The 20,014-nt window shown below is 34.0% G+C and overlaps 1 protein-coding gene across 5 annotated transcripts; it reads left to right on the top strand.

The window, feature by feature from the left end:
- The first annotated feature begins 3,343 nt into the window (after positions 1-3,343).
- On the top strand, positions 3,344-18,721 carry LOC149409924 (kelch repeat and BTB domain-containing protein 8-like). Of its 5 annotated transcripts, none has more exons than XM_089649389.1 (3): positions 3,344-3,458; positions 8,900-9,677; positions 18,464-18,721. In XM_089649389.1, the coding sequence occupies exons 2-3, from the start codon at positions 8,945-8,947 to the stop codon at positions 18,484-18,486; spliced, it is 756 nt and encodes a 251-aa protein (XP_089505515.1). In that variant the 5' UTR covers positions 3,344-3,458; positions 8,900-8,944; the 3' UTR covers positions 18,487-18,721. The 5 variants fall into 5 exon arrangements, with proteins under 5 accessions (XP_089505515.1, XP_089505512.1, XP_089505511.1 ...); XM_089649386.1 differs by lacking the exon at positions 18,464-18,721 and adding an exon at positions 7,121-7,233 and having other exon boundaries at positions 8,900-13,139; XM_089649387.1 differs by lacking the exons at positions 3,344-3,458; positions 18,464-18,721 and adding exons at positions 3,640-3,978; positions 7,121-7,233 and having other exon boundaries at positions 8,900-13,139.
- Positions 18,722-20,014: the final 1,293 nt, after the last annotated feature.

Here is a 20,014-nt window from a genome sequence, read left to right as displayed (position 1 = left end):
CAATTGTTCCTTTTATTGTTATTTTACAGTTCGAGAAAGTTCATAATACAAAGTGCAAAAATATATACAAGTCATTATTGAAATGCCGCTGAGTTGAAAAGTTGAAACTTCTCTTTTTGTTACATGTGTCGTTTATGGGACAGAGGGAGAGGTAACAATGAAGCTATCAGCAGTACTTCCGACAAAGACTTCATAGGTATTATAACGAAGTGTTCAAAGTTTTTTAAAATTCAACAAAAAAAAATTTCATTATTCATTCCCTACAACATTACAGTATTTCTGTTTCATTCCTCAATAAAAACGGTAAGTTCTAGCGTCATGAAATTTGCACAGCATTTTCTGTATACATTTTCTACGTCAATGCACATTTTTTTCAGTTCATAGGTATCAAAAAACTTAGGGTTTTAACTTTAAACATAGTTTAAAATACACTTTTTAACTGTTAAATTCTAGCTTTAACCCTTTTTACCTCTTGTTTGTTCCATATTTATCGTTTTGATCGTGCCATGTCCCCGTTTTTTTTATATAAATCTATTTGAATTTGATAATGAATGCATGCAAATCTCGGAGGCGGAAATTAACGCACTTCCAGACATCCGATCAAGCTGACTCGTTGTCAATGACAATGCATTCTATCAACTTTTGGTGGCAATCACAAATTCATACACGGACATACACGCATTTCTGTGATATTGGATGACATTACGGCAGTTAATATACGAAATAAATGTCAGTCTTAGTGGGATTTGACTGTGTTGTTAGAGCGGTTGATTCCAGTCCCCATGGAGGAAGATTCAATCATCAGTCAAATCATTTTTGACTTTTTTTAATGTTGAGCCCCTGGGGAGGATGGTTCAATCCTCAGTTAAACCAAAAAATATGTATTTTTTAAATGAATCTATTAATAAAATTAGATGTATTATAGTAACAAAATGTTGTTTACGGGTTGATTTTTTCCATCCCTGACACTCTTTTCTCCGTCCATCCGCTCTACACGTCCAAAATCATCGAAGCAACATCCTTTAATTTTATTTACTAGTTACGATTGCATCTACCCTTTAATTATTTGGTCGCCAAACACACATGCGCCTCAAGGATCTCAAATTTTCAGCACAGTCTTCTTTGGCCATTGATCTACAAGTTCCATGCCTCACTGCCATACATCAGGGCTGGAATCATAACTCCATCGTGGACTGCTAACCTTGACTCTTTTGAAGTTGTTTTATTTGCGACTACTGCATGCAGTGATTGAGTTTTTCAACCTATACCTATGTTGGGTACCCTTTTGTGTTTTCAGTAGGTACCTACAGGTAGGTAGGCAGGTTAGGTTTACACATCAATTTTACCCGAAAGGGTAAGCAGGTAATTGGGTGACGCCACAATAATGAAGTTACGCACGCGCCTATACCCACTTGACCGTCGAAATAAAATATCAATAGGTTTAAGATTTTGAATATTATGCATAATTAGGTAGGGAGGTGCCTAATGAGGGTTCAAAAAGGGACAAAAAGGGTCCATACCACATTTGTTTACGTTTTCTGCGGTTATAAAAGGTACCTACCTACCATTGTTGATATTTATTTAAAGTATTATGCAAGAAATCAACCAAATAAACACTAATTACATTATAATATAGAGTTTTTATTAGATTTCATGTACCTAGTAATGCCCACGGTTTTGTAAAAACGTGGTAAAAGATATTTATTTGCTCTGTTGTCGGCTGAAAATATTGGTATTTCTTTCCAACACATTAAACTGTGGTGCGAAATGTCCAATGCCGGCTCTTTTCAGCTCTGTCTCTTTCCGTTTCATGAAATTCCGTGTTGCTGATCGTTTCAGTTTCAGTGAGAGACTCGAGACTTGATTTTCTATTGAATTAGAAGCGTAGTGGTGGGATTTCAAGTAAAAATAATCGAAATCGAAATATTCAGTTTTTATTGTAGATTTGTAAATATTAATCAATAAACCACAATTCAATTTTGGCAAACTACCAGAATTCGCTCGAGTTAAAAAGTATTGTTTTTGAGTTTAATTTATTTAAGTTTTAACTCCATTTCAATTTTTATAAAGTACATTTTTGATAATGACTGTATAATAAATAATAGCCTAGCAGAAGTTTTAAAAATGAATAAATCGTTTTTAAATACAATTACACTAAACATTATAAAAAAACCGTAAGAATAGTATCGAAAATAATTATTTTTAACTTCTCCACCATCTTTTTTGCACAACTCTTAGAAAGAGTGCTTTAAAGTTATGTAATTATCTTTAATCGTAACCATGAATTGTCATTAATACAGGGAAATTATATTGAAAAATCATGTGGTAAATACAATTAAGTCGCCAACTTAGAATAATTGCTGTACCCAACAAAATTATTAAGGAAATGGTTTTACAGACCAATTTATTTTGAATTACTTTTAAAGTGAAATACTTAATAAACGGCGTACAATTTTCAAATAATAAATGAAATTATAATAAAATCCAAGAAAAACTGAACGATAGAAAATAATAGGAAATATGTTGAAATTTTAAAAAAAGAAGGGAAGAAATAAATGCAGCGTATTTTATTTATATTTTGTGAATATAAATACTGTGAATAGTTTGTAACTTTATTGCTATAGTGATTTGGGTAATTTTTATTTTAGCACATATGTGTAACCATTGTATTATATAAGGCATTATTTTATGTTCAATAAATACATGTTAAAAGTAATAACGATACATGTAATATTTGGCCTTCAAAAAATGTTTATGAAATATAAAAATTGATATTTAAAACGAAATTAAAGCAATTGAAGTTTATTTAATAGTCTCGAGTTTTTTTAGTCTTGTATATTAGGGTTAAAACATATTTTTAGTTTTTTATTTATTTATTTATTTACTATAACATACAAGATAATTATTTTAATTAACAAAATAAGTACATATTTCAAATTATAATTTAAACATATTTACCTTTACGAGAGTCTAACACTCGTGTGTAATTTAAATTTTAATTTGAGACTTAGGATGGGTTGTTTCACAGAATTTGAACAATTCGACAAATTATAAAGACGAGTTTATTTAAGTTTATTCAAGTTTTGTTATTGTATAATTATTGATCAGTTGTTTGACATAACCTTTACAGAACTTGAAAATCAACTTTGAAGTTTGTGAAACAACCCGTCCTAACAGTTATGTATATTTGATTCTTGTTTCTTTTACAAATGCGTGACTTAGCATTAATTTGTTATTGCTGAAATTGCACGAGAAAATATTCGATTATAAAGAGAATAATCGATCTCTCGACTCCATCACTACACGCTTCCACAACTTTGGCATCTACTCGTGAGTTTGTTGCTTTTTATTTGGTGCTGTCATATGGCGGAGAGCGGCGGCATTTTGTTGCTCGCTATGAGAACCGAATGGTTTCTACACGAATAAACCGACAAAAACGCGTTATGGATTGATTAAATGTAAGTACAAATGATATATATTCAATTAGCAATCTCCCAAGACCTGTCATTTGTTATTTATTCATTTATATCGGCATTAAATCTGACATTTCAACCATGGCGAAGTGCGGAACTAGAAAATGACAACCACGCCACGCTCTCCCGTGTCGATTTTGTAATTTAAAAATATATTTTGGGAATGCTTGGTTTAAATGACGTTTATTTGACATGATCGAAACATTAAAAACGTTTTAAATGCAAAATATTCAATTGATAGAATGATACAGAACTCAGTTTTATTTTGTTTTGGAAATATCTTCAAATCTGACAGCACGCTGACAACCTTTCCCAACAAACTAAAGCGCATTTTACGCACTATTTATCTGGACTTCAAATTAATTATGTTAAAATGAAATTAAAGTACCTGAAATTAAGTTATAGTATTACATGTAAATTCACAGTTTATTCTGGAAGAATTGAAGTAAAAACCGTTATATTTAAAGTAGTGCGTTGTTGACATGTTAATATTTAACGGTTTCATGTAATTATTACACTTGCATTTTGAGGTTATTTTGTGTAATTCAATATCTTATTGTACCACTTTAACGCTTATACTCAATCCTTATTGTTTTTGTTTTAAATCTTATAGAATTAGTATAAAAATAATGGGTATACTTGTCGAATTCCGTTGCATGCAAAAGCTCTTTAAAAAACAACACTTGATTTTAACTTAAATATCTAATGGAGACAACTATTTAAGTCGGGGGTTTATTTAAATGTGCACAGAATAGGTTTTTAAGGTTTTTTGGGTTTGGTTTGGGTTATTTTAATAATTTATACGTATTTTCTAACCTCCAAACATAACTTTTATTGAGAAAAATGGAACTTTAATGCATCTTATATCATCTCACACCATATAATTAGTTATTTCTTGTAAAAAGTAAGTTGAAAACAAGTGCTATTTATATATTTTTGCGTGCAGCGGAATTTGACAATTTTAATAAATAATGTTTGCGTGTGCAATAATAATTATTGCCATTGTTTTCTAAAAGTTTTTTTATATGAAAATATTATACATCAATGTATTCTGTACAAATAATTCAGACGTGATTTGAGTTATGTCAATAGTCTTCATAACAGCAGAGTATGTATGAATGCAATTAACACGTTCACGGGCAGTGAGACACCCTACTTTGGCACTATTTGATTGTATTAGATTTTTGCGATTGCTCTAGCATTTCCGTCATGGTACGTACCAACCAACACCATCAAGTGCGACGCGAATGCTCTAGCAGACGACACTGAATAGATCTCAATACATTTGACGCATGCTATAGCATACGCCACCACGCGGGGTACGCCGGGCGAGCTGTAGGAGAAGGGGTAAACACTGTTTTATCTTTGTGTGCAGAAAAGGTCTCATGTGACAGTAAGCGATCTGTGGTTGTGTCAGCAGTGACAGTAAGAAATAGACTACCTATATTTTATAAGGATAAAGCAACTGCTCAAGCATATCTGACAGAAAAACTCAATAAACTTCGAATGCTATAGCATCCGCGACATAATTAAACTATCCAATGCGAATGCTATAGCATGCTTGTCCGGGAACGTCTTAATTCAAGTGTCAAGATGGTCAATCTCTGCCGAAATGATGCTATGGTTAGTTAGAATTCACACTGTATGAGAAAGTTGCGACACCGCACCTCATAGCTTCGGAGTTTACATGACATCTACAAATGCGTTGCCACTGAGTTGTTTGATGATAGTTAACCTCAGAGAAGGTTCCTTGATATGTGCATTGCACTGCTTATCTTCAGCCGTAACCAACGACATCTGTTCCCCAATCATCGATTTAAAAAAGTACGCTCCAGTCATAATTCCCGCCAAGTCATTGCTGAAAACAGTTGAGTCTTCAGCAAACGAGTCGTGAATATTTCGTTGTGCACAAAACCTTACAGCGTCTGGCGGTATCGAGACAGCTCGGCCCGTTGAAACGGTTACACGAATGTGACAGATATATAATCCCATGCACTATCGACAGTTACAAAATTATTAAATTACAATTTTTAATCTTAACACATTGTAGTGGGGCGCTTCAAACAATAGACTCTAGCCTATAGCGGGTGTTTTTCGCGATTAGTGCATAAATATATCGCTTTCCTAAAATTGACACAATTTCTAAACCAGATAATATTTTCAATTGAAATTTTCAAAGAAATCATATATGACATTTGATCATCAAAAATAAATTATAATTGCTTTGATTACTTCATAATTTCACCACATTTCAAAGCTGAATATAAAAATCTGATATTAATTCAGTAAATAGCATTCAATATTCAATATTTGAAAATTCTATGTAAAAGATAACATGTTTATTCATATCATATAGTTATATAATAAATAATAATATATATTTGCCATGCCCGCAATTTTACAATCGCTGGATGTGTGAAATCTGATCGCGTAAATTGAACAGTGTCGCCTAAGGTTGAAGGCGCACACTCAATAACTCATGTTTAATTGCTTCTTGTCAAAAAAGAATCTTTTGCGGTTGTCTCGCCTAATTGAAGAGCCCATTCCACTTATAAATCTTAGTATTTCACGCTGATAACAAACTCGTATAATGCCGTTTCCCGCCAAAAACCGACAGTCGACAAAAACGGCATTTGCCGTGTCCCGCAGTTGACCGACAGTCCGCGAAAAACGGCAAAGGCCGTGTCCCGACGATAATGTGTTAAATTTGATACGATAGAGAGTATCCCCTTGCCATAGGCTTAAATACGAGCACCTAAAGTTGTTTTAAAACTTTATTTATTGGAGCGCCAATGTCAAGTCTGATGAGCATGGACCCTTGTCAATCACTAGGGCTATGATGGGGCTAAGGCAAGGAGGGCAGAATGTGTGAAAGCATTGAAGAACCTTGATCATGTTGTCCTGTCTGAGGGTGTCTGGAGAGTCCGCCAGCGGTGAGCAGGACGACAGGTCCCCGTGAAATCCAAATGAGTTAGCTCCGGGTAGAGATTTGTGGGAAGGAGTGCGCGAGGCCATTCTCAATTAACCAGCATCCATTAAACGTTTGGCAGGCTACGCGGGGACAATGAGGATTCATCTTTGTGTCACCCCGACAGCATGCTTGGTAATCCAGTGTAGTCTCCAAGGAATTATACTTCAAAAACACTCACAAATAAAACTATTTTATAATCCAAATAACTGATTGTATATTTTAATCTCACCGAACAACAACACTCGAACAAAGAACAGGCTGATCTAGCGCAAGAGTCAAAACGTTTGTTTTATGTTTGGTTAGTTTACATGGAAAGTCTGTATCCTTCATTCTCCGAAGGATCGGTTGATGGTATCCGCATGCTCTTTTTCATTTTTTGATATAAATTTGTCTGGCAAAACCCAACGCACGTACTCAATTGCACCAATGGCGCGTTTGGAACTCGTCTCAACTAGTCTACGTTTTAATTAATAAAATAGTAAAGCCAATCTCAGCGCTGCGGAATCGTCCTACAAGAAAACCACGTGTCCGTTCGTTTTCCCCCCGTATTGTCACCTGTCCTTTCTACCCGCTCCGTACAACCGATCGCAGGGCAGCAACCCGAAAAACTTTCAACAAAACAATAATCGGGCACTACTTTGGCAATTTAAATTTGCATAATTTTTTAACGTTACAGCATGTGTAAAGCGCCTTGAAGGAAAGTGAATTTTGCATGACTGCAGACTTGATCCAAAGAGTGCTGATTGGATTTGCTTAGGAATACTTTAATTTCTTTATTGGATTAAATAGGTACAGTTATAATGTATACATATTACAAAGTTTGTTTTTTTTTAAATTACAATGATAGCGCTGCTATATTCACACATTGGCACTCGTGCTTGGTAAATTTAAATGGTTTCTCGAGATGCTTTTGCGAATGCTGACAGAGCAGTTTTATTTATTCAATTATTTTAAATTGTAACTAAGTAAAATTAATAAATTCCAGTACCCCCATCAATTACTTTGCTACACCTGTATTATTCACTAGCTGCACTGCTGGCAATGTGGTATTTACACTGTTTTTTTTTATTCTCGAAAAAAATTACGATAACGATATTTTTATTTAAATTTTTATGTCTACAAATAAATTTTGTATAATGATTTTAAATGTGCCATTTTCGATTGGTCGCCAAAACAAGGTGTCTGTGAATTCACGCTGGGCACCGTCGTTTTACCAGCCAGTGGTGGCTTCTATGTCATAATGCCATAACGTTGTAGCCAGTTTGAACAGTTTCATAATATGCGATTTTTCAAATCAATAATTATTAAAGAAAATATTAATATTACACATTTTTAGAACAATGACCAGAATCAGAAAATTAAACTTTAAATCTTCCCCACATTTTTAACGGTATTCCTAGTTTGCGAAAATACCCCATTTCGGTCACGAGCTGACCCTGGTTAACCTCCTATAAGAGGAAGATGTTAAAGTACCTATTTCACTTCATTAACCTCCTAAAAGATGAAGGAATCTAACCTTAGAAAATATAATTGCTGTAGTGGAGCTGGAGTCCAAAGGTCTTGGGTGAATTGGTGACATCAGGGTAAATATACAGATAAGCACGACATGGTTAATAGGAACACTTTGTATCAGTTAGATGACTAAGAGAAACAACTATTTCAGCTACCGGAAATGGAAAATAATGCATTTTAATAAGAGTTATTTTGTTACAATTAAAATCGATTGTTCGTTATTTGGCAGCCATTGTTATAGATGTGAATGTTTTAAGGTTAGTAAAAAAAATTATCCTAAAAAAATTCTATTTTTTTAGGATAATTTATTTATTTTTTATATTTTTTTTTATAAAAGATAGATTCTTAGATTACGAATAACCTGACACTATTTGAAAATCTCCTAATATCACCACTGTAAGCGGAAGATGTTGCTTGTGTTCTGACGGAGGACTTAGCCAGCCGAGGAATTGAACACACTACCCCTGGGTGGGATCCAAACGCAATGCCAACTTGGCCACTGACCGGTCTATTATATCAGTCGGAAATATTATCACGTCAAAACATGCCATTAACCGCTTCTGTGCCAAGAGCGAGTTAACTCGCATTCTTGGCCTGCTGTGCACAGCTACACTTCTACCTACTGGCATTTAAAAGGTTAAGAAAAGACGATGAAATGATCAATTTTTTTTAATGAAATGGCAATTGAAATGCATTATTTTTAATTTCTGCCTACTGAAATAGCTGTTTCTCATTATTATCTAACTGATACAAAGTGTTTATAAAATGTAATGCGCCTATTAATATAAAAAATATAATGTGTCTTGTGTATCTGTATATTTACCCTTGGGTTTAGTTGTTGGGTGCTTACTATGTATCTCTCACCAGTTCTTCTAATAGCACAATTATTCTGATTTATGAAATTATGTTAGAGATGTCCAAAATGATATTTATATGTTTTCAGAAGCTTTGACTCTGTGGGCGCCAAATCAACATCATCATAAAAATAATGGCCACTAGTGAGAAGGACGCTGACAGGGCCCATTGCGCCTTTGAATCTGGACTATACTCCGATCTGGTTATAGAGATTAACCACGGAACAGAAAAGCATTCCATAAAGGTCCACCGAATTATTCTCACCCTCACCAGCTCGGTTTGGGCATCAGCTGTGAAGTGGTCAGAAGATGGCATGTTACAAGTTACAGAGTTCCCCTACGCAACCATTCACGCAATTGTCTATTTTGCGTACACCGGACGTATCACATTTGAGAACCTTTCAGATTGTCAGAAAATCTTAGCCGCCGCTCATTACTACGATATGCCGAAACTCTCGCTCAAATGCGGCGAATACATTCAAGCGCGCTTTCTCAAAACTGAACTGGATCTGGAAACCGTTATTCAACTATTCAATATGGCGGCATTGTACGATTCAGAAATCGTCATGACTAACTGTTTGGCGTACATACAGGATAACACTAAGCTAGTGTTAGACAGTGAGGAGTTTTTGAATATATCTGCAGACGCTCTGATGATGATTCTCGTTAAAGGAATGTTTTTATGTTCGGAGAATTATATGATTAGATCTGTGCTGAGATGGGCTACCAACGCATTGACCAAATCGAATTGCGAAGATCTTCGGGATTTCCTGATACGATGCGATTTCATGTCCCACTTCCGACTGGGCAAATTACAAGTGGATGAGATGCAGGCCTTATCCAAAGACTATCCAACAATATTCTCAGGTGAGGGCAGTATATTACTTAGCCGCGATTCTTGTCGCTTTGACACTGATAACGAACTTACCATGAGAGGTATATTTAACCAAGACCTTAATATGCAGGTCATAGTTAGACGTCCCCCGATGGTGATATGTGAAGAGTTTTACAATAATGGTCCTACCGTTGCTTTCCCTATTTTTTCCACAGAGATTGAAGCCCGCTACAATTCGGTTAACCCGGATTTTAGCGGCCGTTACGAAGAAAAATTCTCAGTTTCCATCGACAATGTTGTCGGTCATTTCGATGGCGTCGTTGATAAGCGTGACGGGGCAACCGTCCACTTTCCAATGCCTGTAAATCTCATGATAGAGCAAAATTCAACGTTTAAAATATATATTACTTTAGAGAAATGCGGGATGTATTATAAAAATTCTAATTTTTCGTTAATCGGTGACGGTCTGTTTAGACAAAAGCCCGGTTTAGTCACAAATATAAATAATTTCTTTGTAAAACCTTCAACATCTATGGAAAACAGGGGAAGCGCAATGTAAACATTTTTGAAATTATTAAATAATAATTCTCTGGCAAGTTTACAAAGTAATATATCTGGCAGAATGATGTTTCAATCAATTTTTGATATGTTTAAGCAGTAATTGCTGGCTGTGAGAAACTGTATTATAATATATTAGTATATTATCAACCCCATGAAATGTACACAGGACTGTGTATGACTTGTTTTTAAATGAAATTGCTAGTTTTTATAACTAGAATATAGTAAAAGAACCTAAAACGAAAAAGAACAATTGTGGTTTAAAAAATTGGTAACCCACCATAGATCGAAACACTTACGGGCCGGCAAGAAACTTCAATAAATAAAATACAATTTTGCTAAAGCCAACGTGTAGAAAAAAAACTTACTTGATAAAGAGAAATTTTGATCTTTCTGTCTTTGACAAATCGAAAGGTACATACGGTTGACACTGCAATTGCAATGCTCCGTACCGTGCAATTCTTCAACACTGCAAATGCAGGGCTCCGGCCTCTAAGGGTTAATTATTGGTGTGTTCGGATTAAAAAAATCAACGTGCAAACTTACTAAGGTTTGGGTTTTTATCACATTTTCCCGTTAAACGCCACTTCTAGGTCGGTTTCCGCTTTTGATCAAATATGCTTGAAATTCAAATTGTGAATGTCTTGAGTTTTATGCTTAACTCGATGCACCACGTCGTGTAACATTTTAAATCGGGCTACTGATAGCGATAAGGTTTAAATTCCTGCTTATCACTAGCTGCCGCCGCCTGTTTCAATTTATGCAAAAAAAAAAAAATCACCAAAATTTTTCTAAAATTTTCTAAAACACAATCGAAAATGTGTCTATAGTATAGATTATTTTTTCATAGGCTTATAAAAAGTGCTCGATTATTTTATTGGCCATGATGTATTTAATTAAAGCACCTAAAATATTTTTAGCAATCAAACTTTCAAATAAAAAACTCATGATTTTACATCACTACTTAGTGCTTCGCCTTAAACAGCTTCTCACAATTTGATCGAAGGGTGAAATGGACCAAGAATCGGCTTTTAATGGGGACTTGTTTGAGTATTGATAAATGCGATAAAATTGCCACATTTTTAGACCACATCCCTCAATTGAGGAGCTTGGTGTAATAACAACTTATGGTGAAAATTTTAGTTTTGAGTAAAATACATTAAAAGTTTTTTTATGCGTAATATTCACTGGTGTTCAAACTTTTGCGTATAGCTCCGTCTGTGTAAATCCTACAGAAGTAATATTTACACAGCAGGTAGAAAAGGGTACCACAAAGGCGGTTTTGACAAAACAGCTTCTGCGCGTTTAATTTGTTATTGCATTTAGTTCCTCAGTTACACAATTTATTCCAGAATACATGAAATTTTGACTGTTAAAAGTTTGCGCAGGCGTTAAACCTTAAGGGCCTTACTAATAAACGATTTCTACATTTTACACAACTGATTAACAACCATTGGTAAAAGGTGTAAAATGTAAAACACGTTTATTAGTAAGAAGTACATACATCTATCATTTATTATTGAAATCATGATTTGATTAGTTTAAAAATTTTTATTTTTTTATTTTTAAGACGTTGGTACTACTGGAACTTATGTATGTTTAATGCTCTTGAATATTGCTTCTTTATTGGATATTTTAGTATTGTTGCAATATTTTTTAGACTTTAAAATGTAATTTATCCAACGGATATTGATCTAAATATTCACATTGAATTATTTCAATTAATTTTATATTATTAATGTAATTATAAATATATCTTTACCCTGTGGGTACGTGTAGGCTATAGGAAACATTTATTTTATAATGTTTTTGTTTTATGAATTTGTAATTATTACACTTTATTAATTTCTCTTGCTTTTTGACGATAATTATATTTTCCATAATTTTTTTTTAAATTTTGATGAAATGTTTGAAATTCATTTATATCATGACAAAATGATAAAAAATGACTTAACAATATATTTTTTTAAATGTGTGGTAATCATCCAAATATGTCACTTCTGTAATTAGTTGACCATTCGACCGGTCAGTGGCTGAGTTGGCATCGTGTCTGGTTTCCCACCCAGGCGCCGTGATTTCAGTTCCTCGGCTGGCTAAGTCCTCTATCATGTCACAAGCAATATTTTCCGCTTACTGTGATGGTAGTTGCAGATTTTCAAATATTTATTATATTTCGTAACCTGCGAATGTTTGTCTATCTTTTTAAAGAAATCAAATGACTAGAGAATTTAATTAATAATTTTTAATATTGTAAACCAGTCTAAAGTTGGACACACGGCATAATAATTGCATTACAGTTATATCTATCTGAAATTTTGTTGAACCTCACCTGAAGCAACAAAGACCGATGATACACATTTTTTCCATTTTAGCTATGACCCCACACTGACTGGTTTGAATATATTATGGTGTATTTTTTATTCTTAATTGTTTTAGTTATTATTAATTATTTCTTTTATGATGCGAGTTTTAGATTATAAGATCAAATATATCAAGATTTTATCTTATAAACTCCCATAGTTAATTTAACAGTGGTTTAAGTTTTATCATTTCATCGTAATTTTAGCTAAGTAATTAAACCAAAGGTATTTTTGAAAAATAACTGGCATGTCTAATCAAATCATTTTTGTAATATTAACCCCTATAGTGCTCTTGGCTACATTTGTAGTATAGTTAAATAATGACTACCTTAAGGTGCACTGCAATGCACATGTGTAAGGCTGGGTTTTAGAAGCTTTTAACAGTTTTTTTTACTGTCCATGAAAAATCCCAAGGAAAGAAATTAATTGTAGAAGTGTGTAAAGTATTTCGAATATAATTTTTGAAATTTTGTTTGGCTTTGAGGTATCTACTAAATTTTACCCATTCTATAGGGGTTAAAAATTGCTAGTATAAAGAATTAAATTTAATAATTTATTTATTCACTCCTTCATTGATTCATTAATTCTTTCATTGATTTTTTGTGTAATTTATTATTATTTTATGTATGTTTTTACTTCATTCTACATTATTTGATTCATTCTACTTGTTTTTATTAGCTATCCATTATTTGAATAGTTTTAATTAGTTCAAATAATTAAATCTTCTTGGTTTGATTCACTCAGATTGATTCTCTAATTCATTAATTCTTTCATACATTGATTGGTTCATTCATTTTTTTGTGTAATTCATTATTAATTTATATATTTTTAAATTCATTCTACATTATTTGATTCATTATACTTGTTTTTATTAGTTATTCATTATTTGATTAGTTGTTTGCATTATTTTATTAATTCATTGATCCATTCTTAATTACTTGATGCATTCTTCATTACTTGATGCATTCTAAATTATTTGATTAATTCTTCATTACTTGATTACTTCTTACAGTACAATACTGTATATTATCTCCATATATAGTTAGTAATAACATAGATCATTGTAGAAATGTATCATAAATTTGTACAGCGCCCTTGAGGTGATTTTGCACAAAAACGGCGCTATACAAATCATCCAAATATTATTATTATTATTCAATTCATTTTACATTACTTGATGAATTCTTCATTATTCAATTCATTCTTCATTACTTGATGAATTCTGCATTACTCAAATCATTCTTCATTACTTGAAGATTTCTAAATTATTATTTTCCACACTATTCATTCCGTTTTTGATTCACCGATTTCAAAATTACATTACACTGCATTATCCCTTCTTCCTATGCTTTTCTTCTTACTTTCAATTTGCTTTCTTTTCTGCTTTCTTTTTTTCTGCCTTCTTTATTTTCTTCTCTTTTCATTTCATCATCTTCTTCATGCATTCTTTCTTTCACCAACATGACCTCTCCTCTCAATCAATATGTGTTGCGAATACATATTTGCGACATTGTTAATAATTTGCGAATGTAATATTTTGCAATAATATTGTGTGTTACAATTTCTAGCAAGGAAGATGAAAAAAGCGGCATTTAATATTTAAAGATGGTTCTTTTTTTTTTGTCTTTTCAAAGGTCTAAAACTGGTCAAATCCAAAAATCGGGTTTAGTCGAGTAAATTAAAAATCCCTTGTAAAAAACTGTTAGGTCCTTCGTACACAGATATACTTACAAGCTACGTGACTGTGATGCAAACACGAGTATCGTACTGATATGCTACTGGTTTTCGTACACGGCGCTACCCGAATTATACTGAACTTGATCATTATTTCAAGTGCAGCCGTTGAATTAATACAATGTCAAGTGACTATCGACGAAGAAAGTAATATTGTTCTTAATGTTTACAAGCATGAAAAAGGGAACTCAAAGAAGATTTTGGATTCACCCATACAACGAAATAAATCAATTGACGGAGAATTATGTGAAATGGATTTTTCTTTCCAATTTCAATCTATATCATTTCCACTTATATTTCGGTAAATTATAGTTATCATCATCATCATCACTTTTGGCTCTACAACCCCCTGGTGGGTCCTGGCCTCCTCAAGAGTCTTCCTCCACTCATCTTGGTCCCGCGCCAGCTATCTCCAGTTTCGAAGCTCCAAGGCAGACAAATCTTTGAGGACGTTGTCGCTCCATCTTAACCTTGGCCTTCCCAGGCTCCTTCTCCCTATCGGTCTTGAGCTCAGCAGGGACTTTGGTTCTTGATGCTCGGTCATTCTCTCCACATGATCTAGCCACCAAAGTCTTCCCAGTTTTATGAACTTTGTGACGTTTAGCTCTTTAAACAGAGTATAGAGCTCATTGTTATAACGTCTGCGCCAAAATCCATTTTCTAGAACCGGTCCGAAGATGCGCCTCAAAATTTTCCTTTCAAAAACATCCAGTGCTCGCTCATTCTTCTTAGTTATATAAACATGAATGTTTTACCATCTCCATAACTAATTGTAACATTCAAATAATCTTCGGACTTCATTTCTGTCAAATGAGTAGAAGATGAGAATGCGACTCGTGTAGCGTGCTATCAGTACAGTCAGTAGCGTGCAACTGATATCAAACCCGTAGGCGACGTGTCGCGTCTTGTACGAACACTAGCTAAATAGCTAATAGCAAAACGGCTTAAATAAATCGATGTATATAGTAACAGCTCATATGGTCTAATACAGAGGTTCCCAAAGTGGTCTATATAGACCCCCAGGGGTCGATATCGGCTTGCTGGGGGTCTATGTCAGCGAGAAAAAAATTTGGGGGTCCACGAGATTCAAATGGGGGTACATACGAGCGGACCCTTATTTACCTCAACTCAATATTTAGGAGTTCCGTAAATGACACAATCCACCTAACACAAATATAATAGACTGAGAAATTACTTATTTGATATGTATGTTTATATTTCGTAAAGTTGTTTATTGAGGTATATATATAGAGTCTACGTTCCTTTTCTCGTCAGAATTAATATATTTAACCAAAACATTGCACATTGGAAGCCGCGAATTTTCCTAATTCCCCAACATGTTTTTGAAAAACCAGGGTAATAATGACGTTCAACATTTAGATGTACTTCACACAGACTTAATAACTAAGTTTGAGGACATTTTGACTGTGGAAATGGAATGTTGAAGAATCGGATATCATATGACAGGAAGAACTGATCGGAATAAGCCCTAACAAAGAACTTAAGGGGCAATTCTGTAGGGCCAGCTACAGAAAGAAATTCCCGTTGCTTATCCTGCTCCATTTTCATTTGGTGTAATACCTCACAAGGGCGCCCCTGTCTGCATAATGCAAAAACAAAGGAACTATATCGCCACCCGGTTGCAGAGCAGGCAAGGGAATCTTTTTACGAAAAAAATAAATGATTATCACATGGGACGTTAATAATTTTAGGAAAATTCAATATTCAGCAGACAGGGGGTCTACGGAAAAAAAAATATTTGGCAAGTGGTCTACGGTGCAAAAAAGTTTGGGAACCTCTGGTCTAATTGAAATCGTTGTATCTCCCTTACTGTCATGGTGAGAAATATGATTTAAACCCTGTTAGAAAGAGAAAATACCGCGCTTTATATTCAAATCTAGACTTTAACCATAAAAGGATTGAAATGTACAAGTCTGTGAAACCAAAATTTCCGACCGCAATTTGCGAAAAATTCATGAAAATTTGTGATTTTGTAATTACTTATTTTTTATATGAAACAACAAAAAAGTGAGGTGACAATAATGTTTGTAATACATTTTTTTTATTAATCAGGTTCAGTGTTTAGACGAAAATACGTAATGTGAGCCATTTTTAAAACTTTTTTATGCTTGCATTCGTAAATTTTAATGTATCGAAAATGTTATGTTTATTTCTAATAATATAAAATTTGAAAGCTTATTTCATCACCTTTCAAAAACAGTTTTTAGTTTTCAGAAATGTTCAGAAATATACCCTTTATTTGCATCTCTAAAAAGCATAAAATAAAGTCCCCATCCGCGTCTGTCTGTTTGTGCGCTTAGTACTTCTAAACTATGCAACCGATTTTGATAGGGTTTTCAATATCATTTAGAGAATTTATTCCGGAAGGTTTATATATATAATACATGCATATTATATTTACAGAAAGTAGAGAAATATCAATGTTTTGTAGTAAAAATATTTTTGGGCGCTTACATTGCTAACGCTGGATAAACCTTATGAGGTGCATCAAAATAATGTACTACGGAATTGTATATCTTACAAAGGCCTACAGAAAAGTCTGCCATGGTATATGTCTAACTCCTAAGAATAACTGCTAACAACGCCGGTTACACGTCATCTAGTTTTATTACAAAACGGAAATATAAAACAAATTCTCCGACCATCTGACAGCGTAAGAAATGTGACAGTCAATACGCCAGATTTAAAATACTTTCTTTTTGGATTTGTCTTGTTTTGATACTAAATGTCTCAAGAGCTGAAAGAGAAACTGATCGAACTGTGTTGTGGGTGTGTATGTTTACGCAAACTAAGCTCAATTCCTTCTTACTTTGGATGAAATTAACAGATAATAAATTTGATTGGCTTGTCTGGGACCTAGGAGTTGAAAGGTCTTATGTAGATGATTTTTTTCGAATTGGTTTAGATCATGCTTCTATAGATTTTCTGTTTCAGTGCTTAGACAAAATTTGATTTGTATCGACCCAATTTTTAGTTATTAATGCGAATAATTCTTGCGGCGACCATATTATGTGATGTTGCGTCAAATAAAAGCATATGTTGTGTAATTATCTTAAATAATATTATGTTTGCTGTGTAATAAATTATTAACTATAAACTGTCTTTAATTAATGTGATTTTATACTCCATCGATGCTACAATTTTTATACTGTGAAAAGAAATTTTTTTGTGTCTTCAAAAAGGGGATCAGAAATCTCTACAAGCACTTGAGCGATAGCTACCCGAATTTGTGAAGCACTGCTAATGCTATTGAGCGATTGCTACCCAAATTTCGGTAGTACTTCTAATGAAGCATTCAAACGATACCTACCCAAATTTGGGTAGCACCACTTAATGCACTTGACCGATAGATACACTACCCAAATTTGGGTAGAACCGCTAATTAAAGCACTTGACCGATAGCTACACATGTTTGGATAGCACCACTAATTAATGCACTTGAGCGATAGCTACCCAAATTTGGGTAGCACCGCTAATTAAAGCACTTGACCGATAGCTACACATGTTTGCATAGCATCGCTAATTAATGCACTTGACCGATAGCTACCCAAATTTGGGTAGCACCGCTAATTAATGCACTTGAGCGATAGCTACCCAAATTTGGGTAGCACCGCTAATTAATGCACTTGAGCGATAGCTACACAAATTTGGGTAGCACCGCTAATTAATGCACTTGAACGATAGCTACCCAAATTTGGGTAGCACTGATAATACATTCGAAAGATAGCTATAAATGTAGGTAAGTGATTTTTATGAATTAAAATAAATTTATTTTGAAATTCCGGCAGTCGTCTAACGTATTGTTTAGTTGCTAGCTTGATTAAGCTTGTCTCAAACGCCAAAACACATATAGATTCACCGGCTTTAAACCACAGTAAGCAGTTTATATGCTTCCTTATTAAATTCGTGGGGATGAATCCAAAACTGAATGTCGAGAAATCTCAAATTTTTGAGCTCAAAAATCAAAACTATGTTTGTGGCATTCCTATAGCTTTGTTAAATCGATAAATAAAAGGTATTTTTATGTGATATTTTTTTTGGCGATTGCGAGCGATAAAAAAAACCCAAATGCGTAATTATTGTTGTAACTTGCTTTTGTATTATTTGTCAAATATCTAAAATGGTAGTATCGCTCTTTATTGCAGACATTTTCGAAGGCTATCGCTAAACCAACAAGGATTGCTTTGACTCTGCCTAAAACAATGTTCATTGTTTAAAACAGGCTACCCACAGCTAGTCCTGATGTTTGCCGTTTCAACATCATTTGTAATGATGAATTGGCGGCAATTGAACTGAAGAATTTGATCTCAATATGAAATTATGATTAGGTTTAGTAAAATTTCTGCCACTGATTTCAAATTTTAAAATTTCATAATATTTTATAAATAGTTTTTTTTTTTAATAAACACAATAATTATACATATTGATATGTGGTATTTTTTTCTTATTTAGTTTCTTATTCTTTTAGAGTAGATCTTAATGGTAAAGCTGTTGAATAGTTTTTTCACCTTTTACATTTAAAAAAAATGTGAATACCTCACGAGGTAATGGAGAGGGGAAAGAGACGGGGAAGAGGTAGATGAGGGAGTACCTGGCTATTCAGATATGGTCACCAAACATGGCTAAAGTCATTTCAAGCAACGTTTCGATTCTGAAAGGGAGACTGAGAGATCGTCCACTCTGGAACGTGCCGCAAGTTTACTATATATTATTTGAATGAATAAATTGTCAAATAACACAAATTCATCAAAAAAAAATTACATGCGCACGCTGGAATTCGAACCTGCGACCTTACGATTGCAAGTCGAAGGCTATCACTTGACCGCAAAGACCCAAATGTATGAATACTACCATAAAAGGTGCTGATAATCCTAATGATAGAAGATAAAAAAAAACTCATAACTCTATTACCTTTTTAATTTTCATCAGGGCCTATGTCTTCTTTGGGAATGCTGTGTGTTGAGTCTCTTGAGGAAATAAAGGAGAGGGGGTTCTGGGAAGGAAAAAGGAGGGGTGGGTGATGTCCATGAGTGACTTATGAATCCATCCCTCCCACTGAGGTGCAAGGCAATGGGTCGAGAGAGGTTGGGGAGGTGAAAGGGTCTTCATCAACCGGCCTCTTCTGATCCTGGACCTAGGTCTAGGTTATTGCTAGTGTCAAGCGCCGTTTGGTAACTGACGTTTTGGTCGTAATCAAATGATCATAAGCAAAAAGATTGTATGTAAAACTCGAATCAAACTCTCAAGTTTAGGAGCCGGTCATCAAGAGTTAGAAGATCCTGAATGAAGTTTGCATAGAATAATATGTCAGTGGCCGATTTGGGCCTCCTCCATAAAAGAAGTTCAACGACAGCGCTGAAAGATTAACCCACTATTGTGAAAACCTGCCATTATTGACTATTTGTGTGGAAAAGTCCACAGCATTGCTTACTGAAGAGAATCTAATCTTTCTCTTATGTGAATCTATCTATATAAATAAAAATGTAAATGTTTGTTTGTTCAAAATCTTAAATTTCCGAAAGTTTTTCACAGATTGCTTTGAAATTTTGACACTATGTCACATTTGAATATGGGTATGTTTTTATATACCTATATTATATAGATGCCACATGTGACAGACGAAAACATGCCTTTTTTGAAAAACAGCTCCATCTGTTGGACAAACATGCTTTTTTGTAAAACAACGCCATCTGTTG

Source organism: Hesperophylax consimilis, chromosome 29 (genome assembly GCF_061612785.1).
Source record: "Hesperophylax consimilis isolate HC1 chromosome 29, BYU_Hcon_1.0, whole genome shotgun sequence".
Lineage (NCBI taxonomy): Eukaryota > Metazoa > Arthropoda > Insecta > Trichoptera > Limnephilidae > Hesperophylax > Hesperophylax consimilis.
Note: the sequence above shows the minus strand (reverse complement) of the source record. Positions and strands in the feature narration are given on the sequence as shown.

What these genes read in the sequence shown, in the direction of transcription:
- LOC149409924 (XM_089649385.1), top strand. Translation starts at nt 8,945, where the DNA reads ATGGCCACTAGTGAGAAGGACGCTGACAGGGCCCATTGCGCCTTTGAA.